The 14,732-nt window shown below is 31.3% G+C and overlaps 2 protein-coding genes across 2 annotated transcripts in view; one reads left to right on the forward strand and one right to left on the reverse strand.

The window, feature by feature from the left end:
* LOC129975711 (glutamate-gated chloride channel-like) overlaps positions 1–14,732 on the forward strand; it is a 525,971-nt gene that overhangs the window by 101,761 nt on the left and 409,478 nt on the right. The gene's annotated exons all lie outside the window — the stretch shown is intronic.
* LOC129975339 (homeobox protein 12-like) lies at positions 13,850–14,687 on the reverse strand. The gene is made up of 2 exons (XM_056088401.1): positions 14,661–14,687; positions 13,850–14,209 (listed from the first exon to the last, which is right to left on the reverse strand). Exons 1-2 carry the CDS (start codon positions 14,685–14,687, stop codon positions 13,850–13,852), a joined length of 387 nt encoding a protein of 128 aa, XP_055944376.1.

Raw genomic sequence — 14,732 nt, forward strand, 5'->3', positions numbered from 1 at the left:
CGAGTTTCGAATTATTATTTTTCCGATTTCGAAAGTGAGACGTCATTACCAAGCAACCACCATTCTGCCAAACAAGACAAATAAAATGGAATAAAATGATCCACGGAATAACCTTCTATGAATCGAATGCAGAGAAAAGTATTTTTTTTTAATTTCTCCATTTCATTCAGAATAGCATATATCTTTGATACAAATTGTAAAATGTCTTGAATTTTAAACCTCAGAATGTAGATTGAGGGTTTACAGAAAAGAATCAGATAATTCCTTTTCCCAAATTCTGCTCCCAGATGTGAATTCGCATGGCGGCCTCATTAATATATAACTATCTCATTCCATTTCAGCGGTATATCAAATGCTTTCAAAGCATTTTAAAATTCGCATGCTCAAATCTTCGTGGTTAGTCCTGTCAAGTTAAGAATGAAAAAAAAAAAAATGGCAGCGAACCAATAGATCGGATTATTTTGTGGGAGAAAGGAAACCGTCTGGCGCAGTTGGAACTCGGGTAGGCGGGATTCTTCGAATCTGAGTGGTCGTGACAGCTGACATTATTTCGAAAAATGGGTTTCAATTTATCTTTTTCCCGCTCGTGTTCTCCTTGTTTCATTTTCTGCTCCGCCAGGCCCGCCAAGGGATGTCGAAGCAGACATTAACAAAGTATGACGTATTGTTCCGAATCAAATGGTGTCTCTGTCGCGGGGACCTATTTCCAGCAGCGTCATTAAGGCTGCGGTGAACTGACGCGCGAGAGTGATGGCGCAATTAAATATTGATTGGTATGTGATTTCATTAAGTTGAAAGTTGGATTACATATAAAACGAATTTTGTTTGTTGAAGGCCGTTTCTATAATAACATGATAAAAGTAACTACTCAGATAAGCTAACCATTAACATGCATAAAAAAAACCTCATGCTCCTCTCATTGTAATATTTAGAGTTAGTTAATCATTATATCTTATATGAAGAAGAATATGAACCTTGAGACACTGACCATATGGTCCATCAAAGGATATTGAATCATATATTAGCACTGTATGATGTATTGTTCTGAATCAAATGGTGTCAAAGAGGAAAATATATAGAAAGACAGGAATAATAAGATAGGAATACACAAGAAATGTTACATCTTTGACCTTATGCTGACCGCTCTGAGCTGCTGGTATTAATTTATAACCTTAACAGGGTAAAGAGGATTTTGTAATTGCCCTGCTAACTTATAATAGAAAAGGCAAAAAGATGGCCTTCTAAATGGATTTCCTTCAAGATTTGATAAAAATCTACAATTTTGTTATAGATGAGATATATTGAATTTTACCCGTCTGCCTCAAAACTTTTTCAGTTGTGGTCACAGACAGACATAATTTCATAAACTTGTTATTGGAATCAGAAAGCTCCGAAACGTGAAGGTTCTTTAAAATCTCGAGTTCGAATGTTTTTCGGTAATAAGGTTACATCAAAGACCCTCAATCTTTAAAATTTCGGACAGGACGGCTTAAAAGAATTACATCATCATTGTGAATATTTTTTCTTATTAAAATTCTGAACAGTCCTACGTAAATATATATATATATATATTTAATTTAGATTTTCAACGGAAATATCGATAAAATTTTATTCCGTAATCTTAATCTCTGAACAATTTTCTTTATAAATTATATTCAATTTTAATTCCACCCTCATTCTTTGAGAAACTACAATATTTTTTTATTTGCATATACATTTTAATAGTATTTTTTTATAATTAATGTTTTTTTCCTTCAGATTTCTAATTTTGGTATGATCTTCTCACAAAAATAATAATTTATTAAAATTCATTGAATATTTTTTTTTAAAAATCTAGTGTAATAATTTCTTAAGAAGTTATGAAGGTCGTAAAATATAGAAAAAGCAATCGACTCATTTAGAAAAGATTTTACAGTTGTTTTACTGCTCTTTATTCAGAAGGGCAGTTTTTTATTTCAATCTTGATATTTAATTAATGTATATAATTTAGTTAATTCATGGATTTTTGAAGGATAAATAATTATTTCTATTTGTCGATTTTTTAAAAAATCTTTTGACAAACATTTATACTAAATTCTTTTTGCCTTATGCCTAGAATTTGCTTTATATTCAAACATGTGGATGGTTTTTCAGTCAAAATTATTATATTTCTTTCAATTTTCAAAATGTTTTAATCTTTCAGTTGATAATTTTTTGCATAGATGTTTTTCAATATATATTTTTTTAAGTAATTTAAAATTTAATCAATCTAAAATACTTTTCACAAAGATTTTCTCAAACATAACCAACTTTTGGGTGGATTATTCACAAATAGATAATAAAAAAAATGATTAAAAAAATTTCTATGAAGTTTCTAAAAAAAACTAAAAAAAGTTTCTATTATATTCATACAAGTGTTCTCAATTATAATAAAATATAAATATGCTTTATATTGATTTAATAGTGAGTAATAAAGTGTTATTACAAATGCTATAATTTATTAATGACAAGGATTAATCTAAAGAAGGGACTTATTTCATTGTCAGATTATTTTATTTTCTGCGAGTGTCAAGCTTATTTTGTCTTATATTTATTTTTTAATTAATATTATACATGAAAATTAAGTTATATTTATTTATTTCATCTAGAGAGGCATATTATGTGCAAAGGAAAAGCGATAAGAGATGTGTCGTTCCACATCGCAATATAAGAGCAAAGGGACGGAACTTTTTCCCTTCAGTGATTTTAATATGATTCTGATAGAGATTTCTTTGCTCGTAACGATTTAGGTAAGGGAATCTTACATTACTTTGAAAGGTGTATTCAAGTGTTAGGGATTTTCGCCCAGAGCCGGAGAATAGGAATAATCATCAGTTTTCTAGAGCGCGTGCTATGAATAATTAAATAGAAATGTCGGAATCGTATCTGAAATAAGATAACATTTTAGAATGAAATGAGCATAGACTAATTTAAAATAACAATTAAGAAATTAAGTAGAATTTAAATTAGGAGATACTGTCACACACACACACACACACACACACACACACACACACACATATATATATATATATATATGACCATGAATATCATTATGTTTACCCTAGGAATGACGAATATTTTGCGAGCGGTTATTACGTAACCAATATCAAAAAGTCACAAATACAATCAATACTTTTCAAAGAGGGGTGTGATTCAAATCCTTGATACGATCTTACTGGTGATATTTCGATTACAGGTTTTGGATCAGGATAGAAACTAACAATCGATACGATATCACTGAAATTTTCCGGAGCGGTGACTTCACTGGAAAGTAACAATCGATACGATATGTCCAATGGAAGCTCTCGAACATAACAGAAAAGGAGAAATCTGTGAACGGATTGAAAAGTGAACGGACCGGTTATTGGAATCATCGTATCACTGAATTGCATATCACTGAAATTTATCAGAGCGGTGACTTCACTGGAAAGTGTGAAGTCGCCGCTCCGCTTCATGAGAGTAACCTGTCTTACTGGTATTCGTATGTGTTGATGCACTGTTCTATACACATCGTTCTTAATTGCTTGTGATTTGACTTTGCATATATTAAATTTATTGCTGGCGCCATCTATTGGTAGAATATAGAACTAAAGTAAACAATTTCAAGAAATGACATTTATATTTAATTCAAATTTTTCAGAAAATGGTTTACTCCAATACAGAAATTAAATAAATAGTTTTGAAAAAAATCAAATTTAAGAAGTAATCTGAAACAGATAAATTAATTCAATCACACGTTACTTAAATTAGTAAATTAAGTATTAATTATAATTAATAAATTTTATATTTAATATTAAATAATAATTTTAAATTAATAATATGATTGAAATAACAGATATTTGGAGCAAATATTTAAAAATAACAGTAGCAAAATTATTAGTTATTCAAAAAATCGTGGATTATGTTTACCCCATTGCTTAAAGAAATGCACAAAATATATAGAATAACTTCATAACACAAGTAATCCAGTTTATTTCAAATAGATGAATGCTTTCAAATATTACTACGTCGTATTCTCTTATGAAATAATACTTCTCACTCTACGTAAAGGTAAACACTGCGCTTTGCATAAACTACTTAAACCATATCCTAAACCATGCACAACTCATTTATCATTACATGCTGCGCTTTCATACCCCACTCCATAACAGCGCACACAATATAGCAACTCAATCTGTAAATATTTCAAAGTGTTAATCAAAGGAATACACCGAATGGTCCTTTGAAATCTTCACCAAATTTAAATGAATATACTGTCCTTTCAGCGTCGAGGCCATTACCCGGGCATTTTCTATTTAAATACTCGTTAAACCATCGTGACGTCAATTTAGTACCAGGTTCTAGTGATGGAGCCTAATTTGTAGCATAAATGTATAAATGACGGCACCCCTCGCCCTTTGTAGACCTTAATAGAACAATTAAGGAGGAGTCACTCATTCGAATTCGAGTGGGCTACTCTCTATGGACACTGGGAGGGCTTTTGATGAAGGACTGCGTTTAAGGAGCATGAAATCTGCGATGACATTTTGGTACGAGTATTCTTTATTTCTGAATTAGACTGACCTACAATTTTCGAAATGTTGAGTGAATCCTTAAAATGAAAAATTGGACACCCATTTTTACAGTAATGAGTTTGGAAATAAAGCTTTGTAAGGAATAAATTGCGAATGTTTCTCTCTATGGTCATTGGTTTTGCACATGAAATGCTGCACATTCTGCAGATGGCTTTTGGTGCAGAATCCAAAACTGACTTTCCAAGATTTTCCATCTTTTTCCAACAGTTTCCATATTTCTTCAAAGAATCATACAAGCTGTGTTTGAAAGCCAGATTGAAAGGAATTTCGAAAGTTCTCGAAATGCTAAGTGAAATCCTAAAAATGTACATGATTTTGAAGCTTTTTATGCTGAAATGTCTATTATAATTGATTTTGAAATAATTCTATTTTTGCAAACTTTTGCAAATGTTTGCATGGAAAAATGAAGGCTTATCATGAAGGATTTCTAAAGTACAAGAACATTTCTTTACAGAAATTAAGAAGAAAAGAGCCAGATAGAAAGATATCTCGGAAGATTAAGTGAATACTAAATATCAATCTGATATGGACAATGATTATTGGAAATAAAGTTACTTTTGTACAAAGATTGCACACATTTCTCATATCTCAGCATTCTAACTTTAATGCTTTTACTTATTAATTTAATTATTGTTTAATACAGTTTAGGTGTTCAATTCTGCACCGTAAGTTATAAGTATTTAGTTAAATTTCCTTTAGTCAATCTGAAAACTTTCAATATTAGCACAGTATATGATATGAATTCTTTAAGAGATTATTCGATACTCTGTATGTCATTGAATTTCTTAAAAGTATGATTACATTATTGTTGGACATTAGTTTTCCTACTGGAATTTATTATTGTGATTTGTTACTAAATACATGATTCTGCCTTTTTGTGACAGAATCAGTTTATGCCTATTGGCAAAAGAAGAGGATTAGACGCCATGGATGTAAAATAATCGATTAAAGTTCTTTTATACAGTTCTAAATTCATTTGATACTTTCTTGGTCAAAAATTTCAATTGGAATCTATTCTGTTTCACGGAAAGTTAAGCAGTACTCATTTCAGTACTCAGAACATACATCTCATTGTTATACGATCTTACAAGAACATTGAAATGATGACTTTATACAGAAAAATTATCTGTATAATACATTCTTTCTCTCATTTTATCTTTCCACCATATAATTTTATACAATTATTGCGTAGCATTGAATATAAGTACTTTCAACGAATGAAAGTAAACAAAGCAGTGTTTAGATGTTTCTTTCGTAGATTTTCATTTACCTGCTCCTGAATCCCTCTAAAGCTTTGGTATCTGTACTTTGAAGCGATTGTCATGAGCTTAACAACATTTGAGATTATTTTCCAATTGTTGCTATAACGACAGCATAAATTCTTTCATACCATGTTTTTACTGTCATGCCTCTATGCTCCATTCTCTTCGTTCTGGGATTCCTTTTCATGTCCAGAAAGGTCTTGTATGGGATTTCTTCTTTATCTTTTAATAATATTGAATGCCTAAAAATTTCATTCAAATATTCTTGGAAATTTATCGAAATGTCAATATTATCTAAAAATATTCTCTTACATTAGATTTGTTTGCATATTTAAAGGTGTTACGAAGTAAATATTAGGTTTTGCTAATAATGTCGAAAGAAAAAATATTTCTTAGTTATAACTTTACCAATGTTGAAATGAAAAAATAACTGAAAGACTTGATGAAATAATAGAATAAATTAACATTTAAATACAAAAAATAGAGAACATTGGTAAAATACGTGTAAAGATAAAAGAAAACGTGTGGTATAAAGATACGTGTAATTATAAAAAGAAAACGTGTGGGGTAATTCAACCTGTGTCTTTAAAAAGATAATTGTTTCTGTGTTTAAAATGGATATGAATAGTTATCACACAATAATTATTTTATTGCTAATTCGTGCAAAATTGAGAAAGCACGCCAAAAATAGGCTTGCTTATTAGCACAAGATAATCAACAATATTATAAATATCTCTAAACGATATTGTATGACATTCAGAATGTAGTACAATATCTTGAGCCTGTAGAATAATTTTTGATTTAAATACTTGAGCCCTTTTTTTCCAAAACTCTGATAGGCCATAAGAAAACAAATGCGGAGAGAAAAATGAATTTATTACTAAAATGTATTTAAAATCATAATCATTTTCAACTCAATCGCTATGAAAATTCAGGAATTTGACATATCGATGGTTCATGTTTCCTGCAAGAGCTTCGAAAAAATGCTCCACCATTAATGTGAGATGACATTTACCACTGTTTTGAAGCTCCTCATTAATCTCGAAATTCTTTGAAATTTCTATTAAAGAAAGAATAAGAATGAAGTATGATTAAACATTTACATTCTTAAGTCACAATTATCCATGCTTGTCAGCTGTTTAGTAGTTTAAGATTCTCCAAACAACTAAATAGCTATCCTCCATTTCTTTCGAACGAGTTGATAAAATCATTGTAAGAGATTTTCTATTGGAACCATCTTATTATCCTTCATATAAATTGTAACTCAATATAAAGAGACTTTCCTCTTTTACCTAAATTGAAAAAAAAAAATGTCAGATACTAAAATAATAATTTGAGACTAATAAAAAACTTCAGAGGAATACTAAGCCGGCGTCCTGCCCTGGGGGCAGCGCTTCTTCCCCGTGATCTGGACGTCCTGAGTTAGAGTCCTGGTTCAGACATGGTTGTTCTTCACCCTGTGAGGTGTATGAAAGAACCTCCTTGTAAAAAGGGGTTGTGCAAGCTAGTGTGTGAGTATCATCTTCATATGAGCTAGAAGTCAAACTTCTACCCTCGGGTGATCAGAGGCCTTTACCCTCAGACGCTATGCCCCCCCCCATTTCGTGGCAACGCAAACAAGACATCGACATAGAAATATTAAGGCCCACCTCACATTCCTTTTCACAACATTCCTCAAAGAGAGAACCGAAAACCTGGTCCCCCTAGTATGACAACTGTCAGAATTTTACGTCGAATATGGAGAAAAATAACCATGCTTGCATCTAACTTTTAGTAATAAATTCATTCTATTCTCTACATTTATACCTTTTTATGGTCCATTACATATTGACAAAAAGAATTATTTTCGTTGCTTTTGATATAATTGAAAAATGAAAATAGCACACTTGATCTAGAAATAGATCCGAGAATGGTATATGACAATTCCATGTCGACTGTTAATCATTTTGCAGGATAAATTACATCGTGAATACAAGTGCTGTGATTGGCAACAAATCTTTCTGCTTTTTTGTCATAGGTTTTATCCAATCCGTCCATGAAAACTACATTTCGCAAACGACTCTTTTATGTTAAGCTACAAAACTATTCGGAAACAACTATCAAAGCTGTTCTTAATTCTGAGCAATGCAGTCTGGCAACCTGACAGAAAAAAATCAGAGAGAAAAAGAGGTATTTAATTTCAAAAAGAAAAAAAAAAGAAGAGAAAGTGATGTTTAGAAAAAGGTTACTAAGTAGATGTATTTTAGTAGCAATTTTTCTGAAATATTTGCTAATTACCATAGTATAATTATTTTTATATATTTTCTAAAGTATTTTCCTGTAATGAAAAATTTAAAATGACTGGTAATCTATAACCGATTACTCCGACGGGCCCGAAGGATGGCGGAAAAATATAAATAACCGGACCACTGCAAAAACAACACTGGCGGAAAATATGGTTGAGACCTAAAGGCAATCACCGGCCACGGTACAACAATTCCCTTAGGAAGTACGTCTCATCAACTATGGGAGACAGCCTATCCCCACCTTTTTATGTACCCATCAGGGTGGCGAGAACCAACCATCATAACAGAATTTCTAATCTTCAATTTTGAGGTGACTCCCAGTGGGAGAAGATGTATTTGTATTTGAATGACATTTCAAAATTGTGTTCTGGCATTTTTCAATTCTTACCAGGGATTGCCAAATATATAAGCACTACTGAAAATTAATAAAGAATTTACATTCAATTCTATCCTGTTGGATTTTGGAAAGTTCAAGATGGAATGTAAGGATAATATGGCGAATTTATTGAAATAAATTCTACATTCATTATAACCTGGTAACTGACTCTGTAAGATATCCTGCAAATAAAGATTCTTTATCAATCAAACATATTTCATATGGAATGAGATATTCTTGAAATTTGATTTAAAATAGTTAAATAAAATTTGATAAAACTAGTATTAATTCCGTTAAATGAGTGATGATCGCAATAAAAAGATGCTAAAATATCCTTATAAGGTTAAAGAAACATTTTTTTGCTCAATAGTGAAATTAAATAAGAACCAAAGGGTGACTCTCCATAATATTCTCCCATACCCTCTAATACACTTGTCATACCTGAGAATGCCTTGGCGTACAGTAGTTACGAAACATTAACTTTTGGCGTGACTTTAACATTTTTGTTGACTCTATCGTATCGTGCTTGGCGATTAATCTCTGGGATGCGTTAATAATCGTATTCTCGCATATCCTTTAATAAACTTGTCATACCTGAGAATGCCTTGGCGTACAGTAGTTACGAAACATTAACTTTTGGCGTGACTTAAACATCTTTGTTGAATCTATCGTGTTGTTCTTGGCTACTTATTGGCGATTAATCTCTGAGATGCGTTAATAATCGAATCTGAAAATCAAATTTTAGAAACCTTTTTATAAAATGATCGAAACAAAAATGCAACACGAAACTTCACATGCAGTCACAAAATTTCATACCAAAATTTGAAAAACTTAAGCCGCGGATTTTTTGAAATATCTCATTTCCTTGTTTCTCAAAGAAAAGTCCGACAGACAGTCAACCCAAATGTTCAAAATTTGACTGGAGTCTACTCTATAGATGTTAAAACTGAGTACCAAATTTCATATATCTAACTTTCTTCATTTTATAATTAGTATGCTAACTTGTATTTGAACAGCTGGGTTGACAGATTTCCTCTCAACAGATTTTGCTGAAAATTTGATAGAAATTCGCAAATTGGGTGCGAAGACCATATATCAAATTTGATTCGTCTACTTCAAAATGTATTTCAATTATCTTTGTCACAGACAGACGGACATTTTCCAAAAATGTGTTTTTCGAACATAGGGAGGTCTAAGAATATCGAGTTTGAATTTTTTTCACGATTACTATACTTTTTTTCTATACTACGTATACGAAAAAATAGGATCAATCAAATCATAATTTTCAAATGATTAACAACATGTCAGATAAGACAGTATTTTGAATCATATGATGAACGATTAAGACAAAAAAAATTAAAATTCTGTATTTACCTTCACTTATTCAATTATTTAATGTATTTTTATCGGAAAATAATAATTTAAAGAAAGTATCTCTTTGAAATGAAAAAAAAGGCAGACTTCGGAGGCTTGCCATTTTAGTACAAAAATTTCTAAACAAGGTACATTAAGGTGTACGTACACACTAGAAGATTTTTTTTTTTTTAATTTTAACTTTAAAAATCCAGTTTTTTTCTCAGTAGGTCATTAATATATGTTTAAACTCATTTCAGGGAGAAAAAACCATATTTCACTAATTAATAATTAATTAAATAATATTTAATGAGCTAATTAGCATATTTCTTAAAAGACAATATCTTAAATTCTAATTGGTACAGACACACAATTCTAGTTGGAAATGATGCCTGATATTAGTCTTCATGTTGTCTGCCTCAATCAAGTTATAAAAATATTTAGTTTTTTTTAGCAATTTTTTCATCAACAATGAATGGAAAAAGCGAAATTTTTTCTGTCATTTTAACTTTTAAATAGCTATTAAAAATTTATTTCTATTAATATAACTTTGATTGAGGCACAAAACATCATCTATTTCATACAGATTATTTTGATATATAAATAATTGTATCTGGTTCATTTCTTGTTGAGTTATGATGGTTTGAATGAATCAACACAGTGGGAAAATGTCATTCTTCATAAAATGAGTTTTAAAAAAACCGTAACTAGAGTTTTTAAAAAAAGCACCTCAAGAAAAATAACTATAACTCCAGAAATATTTCGAATATTGGCAACATCTTGGTATCGTTTGAAAGCTAAAGGATCAGAGAACATTATCAAGCAATAAAAAATATTCGATATTTTGAACGAATTTCGTGTGTGCTATACACCTTAATATACATACACCTTAATGTAAAGTAAATAATTAAAAAGTATATAGGCAAAATGTAGTATACAATACGTCAAGACATTTCTCCGAAAAAGAAATCATTTTTCCAGGAATTCCGATTCGCACTCGAACTAAACAAATGGCCATACAACATTTGGCGAATTCTCAAATGTATCTTCGCCAAATGGAAAAAAAAGAATTCTCAGAAAAATGTGCCATAGTTGTGCCGTGAAAATAATGCGTCATATTTGCATGCAAAGATGTTTTGTATGGGCTCTTGTTAAATAACTCTCGCATGGGATTTTGCATGTGAAACAAGTTTACACAATGTGCACACTTTCTCCTTACATTTTAAACGCACGGCTCACATTTCGGTTTCATATATTTCACATTCCGTTTTCTAGTCCACTCTATTCACTAAACCGTTTCTTTCTTAGATTGCGAAATAGCGCTTTCCATTTTTCAGACCTGGGCCATATATATTTTTTTCTCCTTTCTCCATATATAATAACAAGCTTTCTATTCACATTTTTGCAAGTGCATTCTTTTTCATTTCGAAGTAAGGTCGGGTGAAATGGAGAAAGACGTACTAGAAAGGAATTCCATACCATGCCAATAAATGAAAGTATGAAAATACTATTTAGAAAGGAATGGAATGCAGAAAAAAAGGATAGTTTTCAGGTCTGGAATCGAAAGTACCTCGGAAAGGTTTTCTTTCTATTTTCATATTCCTCCCCCAACCCCAACAACAAAAAAAATGAGAACATTATTTCAGATATGCAATACAAATCTGCTAAGAAGTTATTTCGATGAGTAGTTTCTGCCGTAGAGAGTTTCAAATTTTGCTTGAAATGGGTAAATAATACTTGTTTCTCCTGTTTTCCCTTGTTTCTATTTCTAAGGCTACCACTTGAGCCGCAGAGGCCTGGTGGTAAGGTCTCAGCTTCGGAGCCGAAGGGTTGCATTTTCGAGACCCGATTCTACAGAAAAACCGTCGTGTAAGTGGGTTTGCAGCACATTAATTTCGTCTGAGCCAAGCCTCCTCCCGCTGGTGTGGTGTGGAAAAGGGGGTGCCAGTTCAGGTGTCGTCTTTTCTTCTGAGCGTGGTTCAAAATTGCTATCCCAAAACAGCCCTAATATTATTGTAAAACGAGGCGTTAGTAAAATTAGATTAAAGGTTACCGCATGCATAACCTATATATTTAGGAAACTTAGTCAAAGTATTAAGGTGAATTCCTTTTCTCAGTTAAACGAGCCAGCTTATCTGGTAATTCGTTATTAATAAAATTAGCTCTGAAAGTTTTTCTGTAATTGTGAAGAGATTTACTCCAACAAAAAAGTATCAATTTATAAAATTCTATCCATACAATACTAAAAGAAACTTGCCATATCAAGAAATGAGAAGAAATTATTTTGAAGAGCAGATCCTAGAGATTTTATACATTCCGTCTATAATAATGACTGACAATATTAAATAATTAGAAATTTGGAAGAAGATTTGATGTTTCAACATTTAAATTTGCTGCATCCGCAACGTAAATCAATCATTATTAAACAAATTGGCACATTTTTTTGTTTATTTTGGCACATTTCCTTGTTTTTGTTGGAGATTTACTCCAAAATGAAAATATCAATATATAAAAATCTGCAGATACAATACCAAAAGAAACTTGTCATGCTAATATAAGACGAAATTTTTTCGAGGAGCAGCCCCTTCCATAGAAGGTTTTATAGAGTTTATAGACTTAATTCATAATAATACCTATCAATATTACATAATTGAAGATCGAAGACTTGAAATTTCTATATTTAAATCTACTACATCCGCAGCTTAAATCAATTGATGTATTAAAAAATTGATGAATAATAAAAATATTTGCCTAATACTTTTTTTATTTATCAAATAACTTTGTTTTTTAATTCTTGTATACATAACAATATAAAGAGAAATTATAGAAAATATAACAGAAAGAATAGTAATCGTAAAAAATTTGAACTCAATATTTTAGAGAATTCCCACGTTTCAGACTTTCCTGTGTTCGAAAAGCACATTTTTGGGAAATGTCCATCTGTCTGTCTGTGGCATAGATAACTCAAAAGTGCGTTGAGCTAGACGTCTGAAATTCGGTGCAGTGATTCATCATATTTTCAACAAATTCTATGCAAAGGAAGTCCATCTGTCCGACTGTTCGAATATAAATTAGCACTACGATTACTAAACGAAAAGAGGTAGATATATAAAATTTGGTGCACAACTTTAAAATCTATAATGTAGACGTCTGTCAAATTTTGAGCCAAATCCATCAAGGGATTGACCATCTGTCGGTCTTTCAGAATAATGTAAATGAGATAATTCAAAAATGCAGTGACTTAAATATATCAAATTTAGTATCTGATGTTTATGACTACAAATGCTGTTCTGAGTCACATTTTTGCTTGAATCGGCTTAGGAAGACATTTCTAAAACTCAAGTTCGATTTTCGGATACTATTAATCTTATGCCAAGGATTACTCGCCAAAGGATGACACAGGAGATTCAATAAAAATGCTAAATTCGCACCAAAGTAAGTATTTTATAAGTATTGTACGCTAATGCCATGTGAGGCGTCTCTGACATTACAAGTTTAATGGAGAGGGAACTCCTCCCACTTGTTTATTATTATGATTGCTGGGAGATTTATTCCAATACAAAAATATCATTCTACAGATACAATACCAACAGAAATCAATCTATAAAGAAGTCATTTCGGTCAAAAGTCATACTACAGATAATTTTTATATGTTTTATATAACCAGTCCTGTCAATATCTATCTGCCAAATGTTTCGAAAAGAGAAAAGTCATTGTTTCTACTTATAGCATGCGTTACATTCATAAGCTAAATTAATTGAAATAATATGATAATATAATGAATTATTAACCCATGGTCCTGGTACTGAAAATATATCGTATAGCTATTTTTTATTATAATTACAGAGAGATTGAATTCAGTACGAAAATATTAATCTATATTAACCTATAGATATAAATTAATTGGAATATTCCAAACAATTTAGGGATATACAATTTCTTTTAGTAGCTTCTGTTCCAGAGAATTTGCATAGATTTTTACATATTCGGCTTGTTGTACGGCTTATTATTCAGCTTGTTGTACGGCGTATTGTACGGCTTATTATTCAGCTTGTTGTACGGCGTATTGTACGGCTTATTATTCAGTTTGTTGTACGGCGTATTGTACGGCTTATTATTCAGCTTGTTGTACGGCGTATTGTACGGCTTATTATTCAGCTTGTTGTACGGCGTATTGTACGGCTTATTATTCAGCCTGTTGTACGGCGTATTGTACGGCTTATTATTCAGCTTGTTGTACGGCGTATTGTACGGCTTATTATTCAGCTTGTTGTACGGCGTATTGTACGGCTTATTATTCAGTTTGCTGTACGGCTTATGTACACCAATTATTTGGAACTGAGGGAGAATATATATATTGCTCCTACCTTTTAGTTTTTTATATCTTTAAATTTATTAAAATATTAATGAACCAACAAGCTTGCCATTAGAAAGATTTCTGAAAATGCAAAACCTTTTTTAATTATGATTCTAGAGATTTATTTCTTTAAGCCGCCAAATGAAAAACAATATTGTACTGAAATTCCTGAAAAATTTCCATTCCTGAATTACTTTCTAAGTCCGAATAATCATTTCCAAATCAATGGCATCTCAAAGAGTTTCTTTAAATTTTGAAAGGAAATCTTTTTCTCAAAGTATTTTATCGAAATTTTATCACAAATCCAGAAATATAAACAAGACTTTAATGAAGATTTTGTGATAATTAATTATCTATGCAAATAAAACACAAGCGTAGGTGGCACAAGAATCGTTCTTGTTATTGAATGGCAACAGTCAGAGGTAAACAAACCATCCTTCGAATTTCAGACTGCTTCATTGAGCGCTTTTATCATCATCGCCGAAACTCAACGCTTCGGTTAAC

This window comes from Argiope bruennichi, chromosome 7, assembly GCF_947563725.1.
Source record: "Argiope bruennichi chromosome 7, qqArgBrue1.1, whole genome shotgun sequence".
Taxonomy (NCBI): domain Eukaryota; kingdom Metazoa; phylum Arthropoda; class Arachnida; order Araneae; family Araneidae; genus Argiope; species Argiope bruennichi.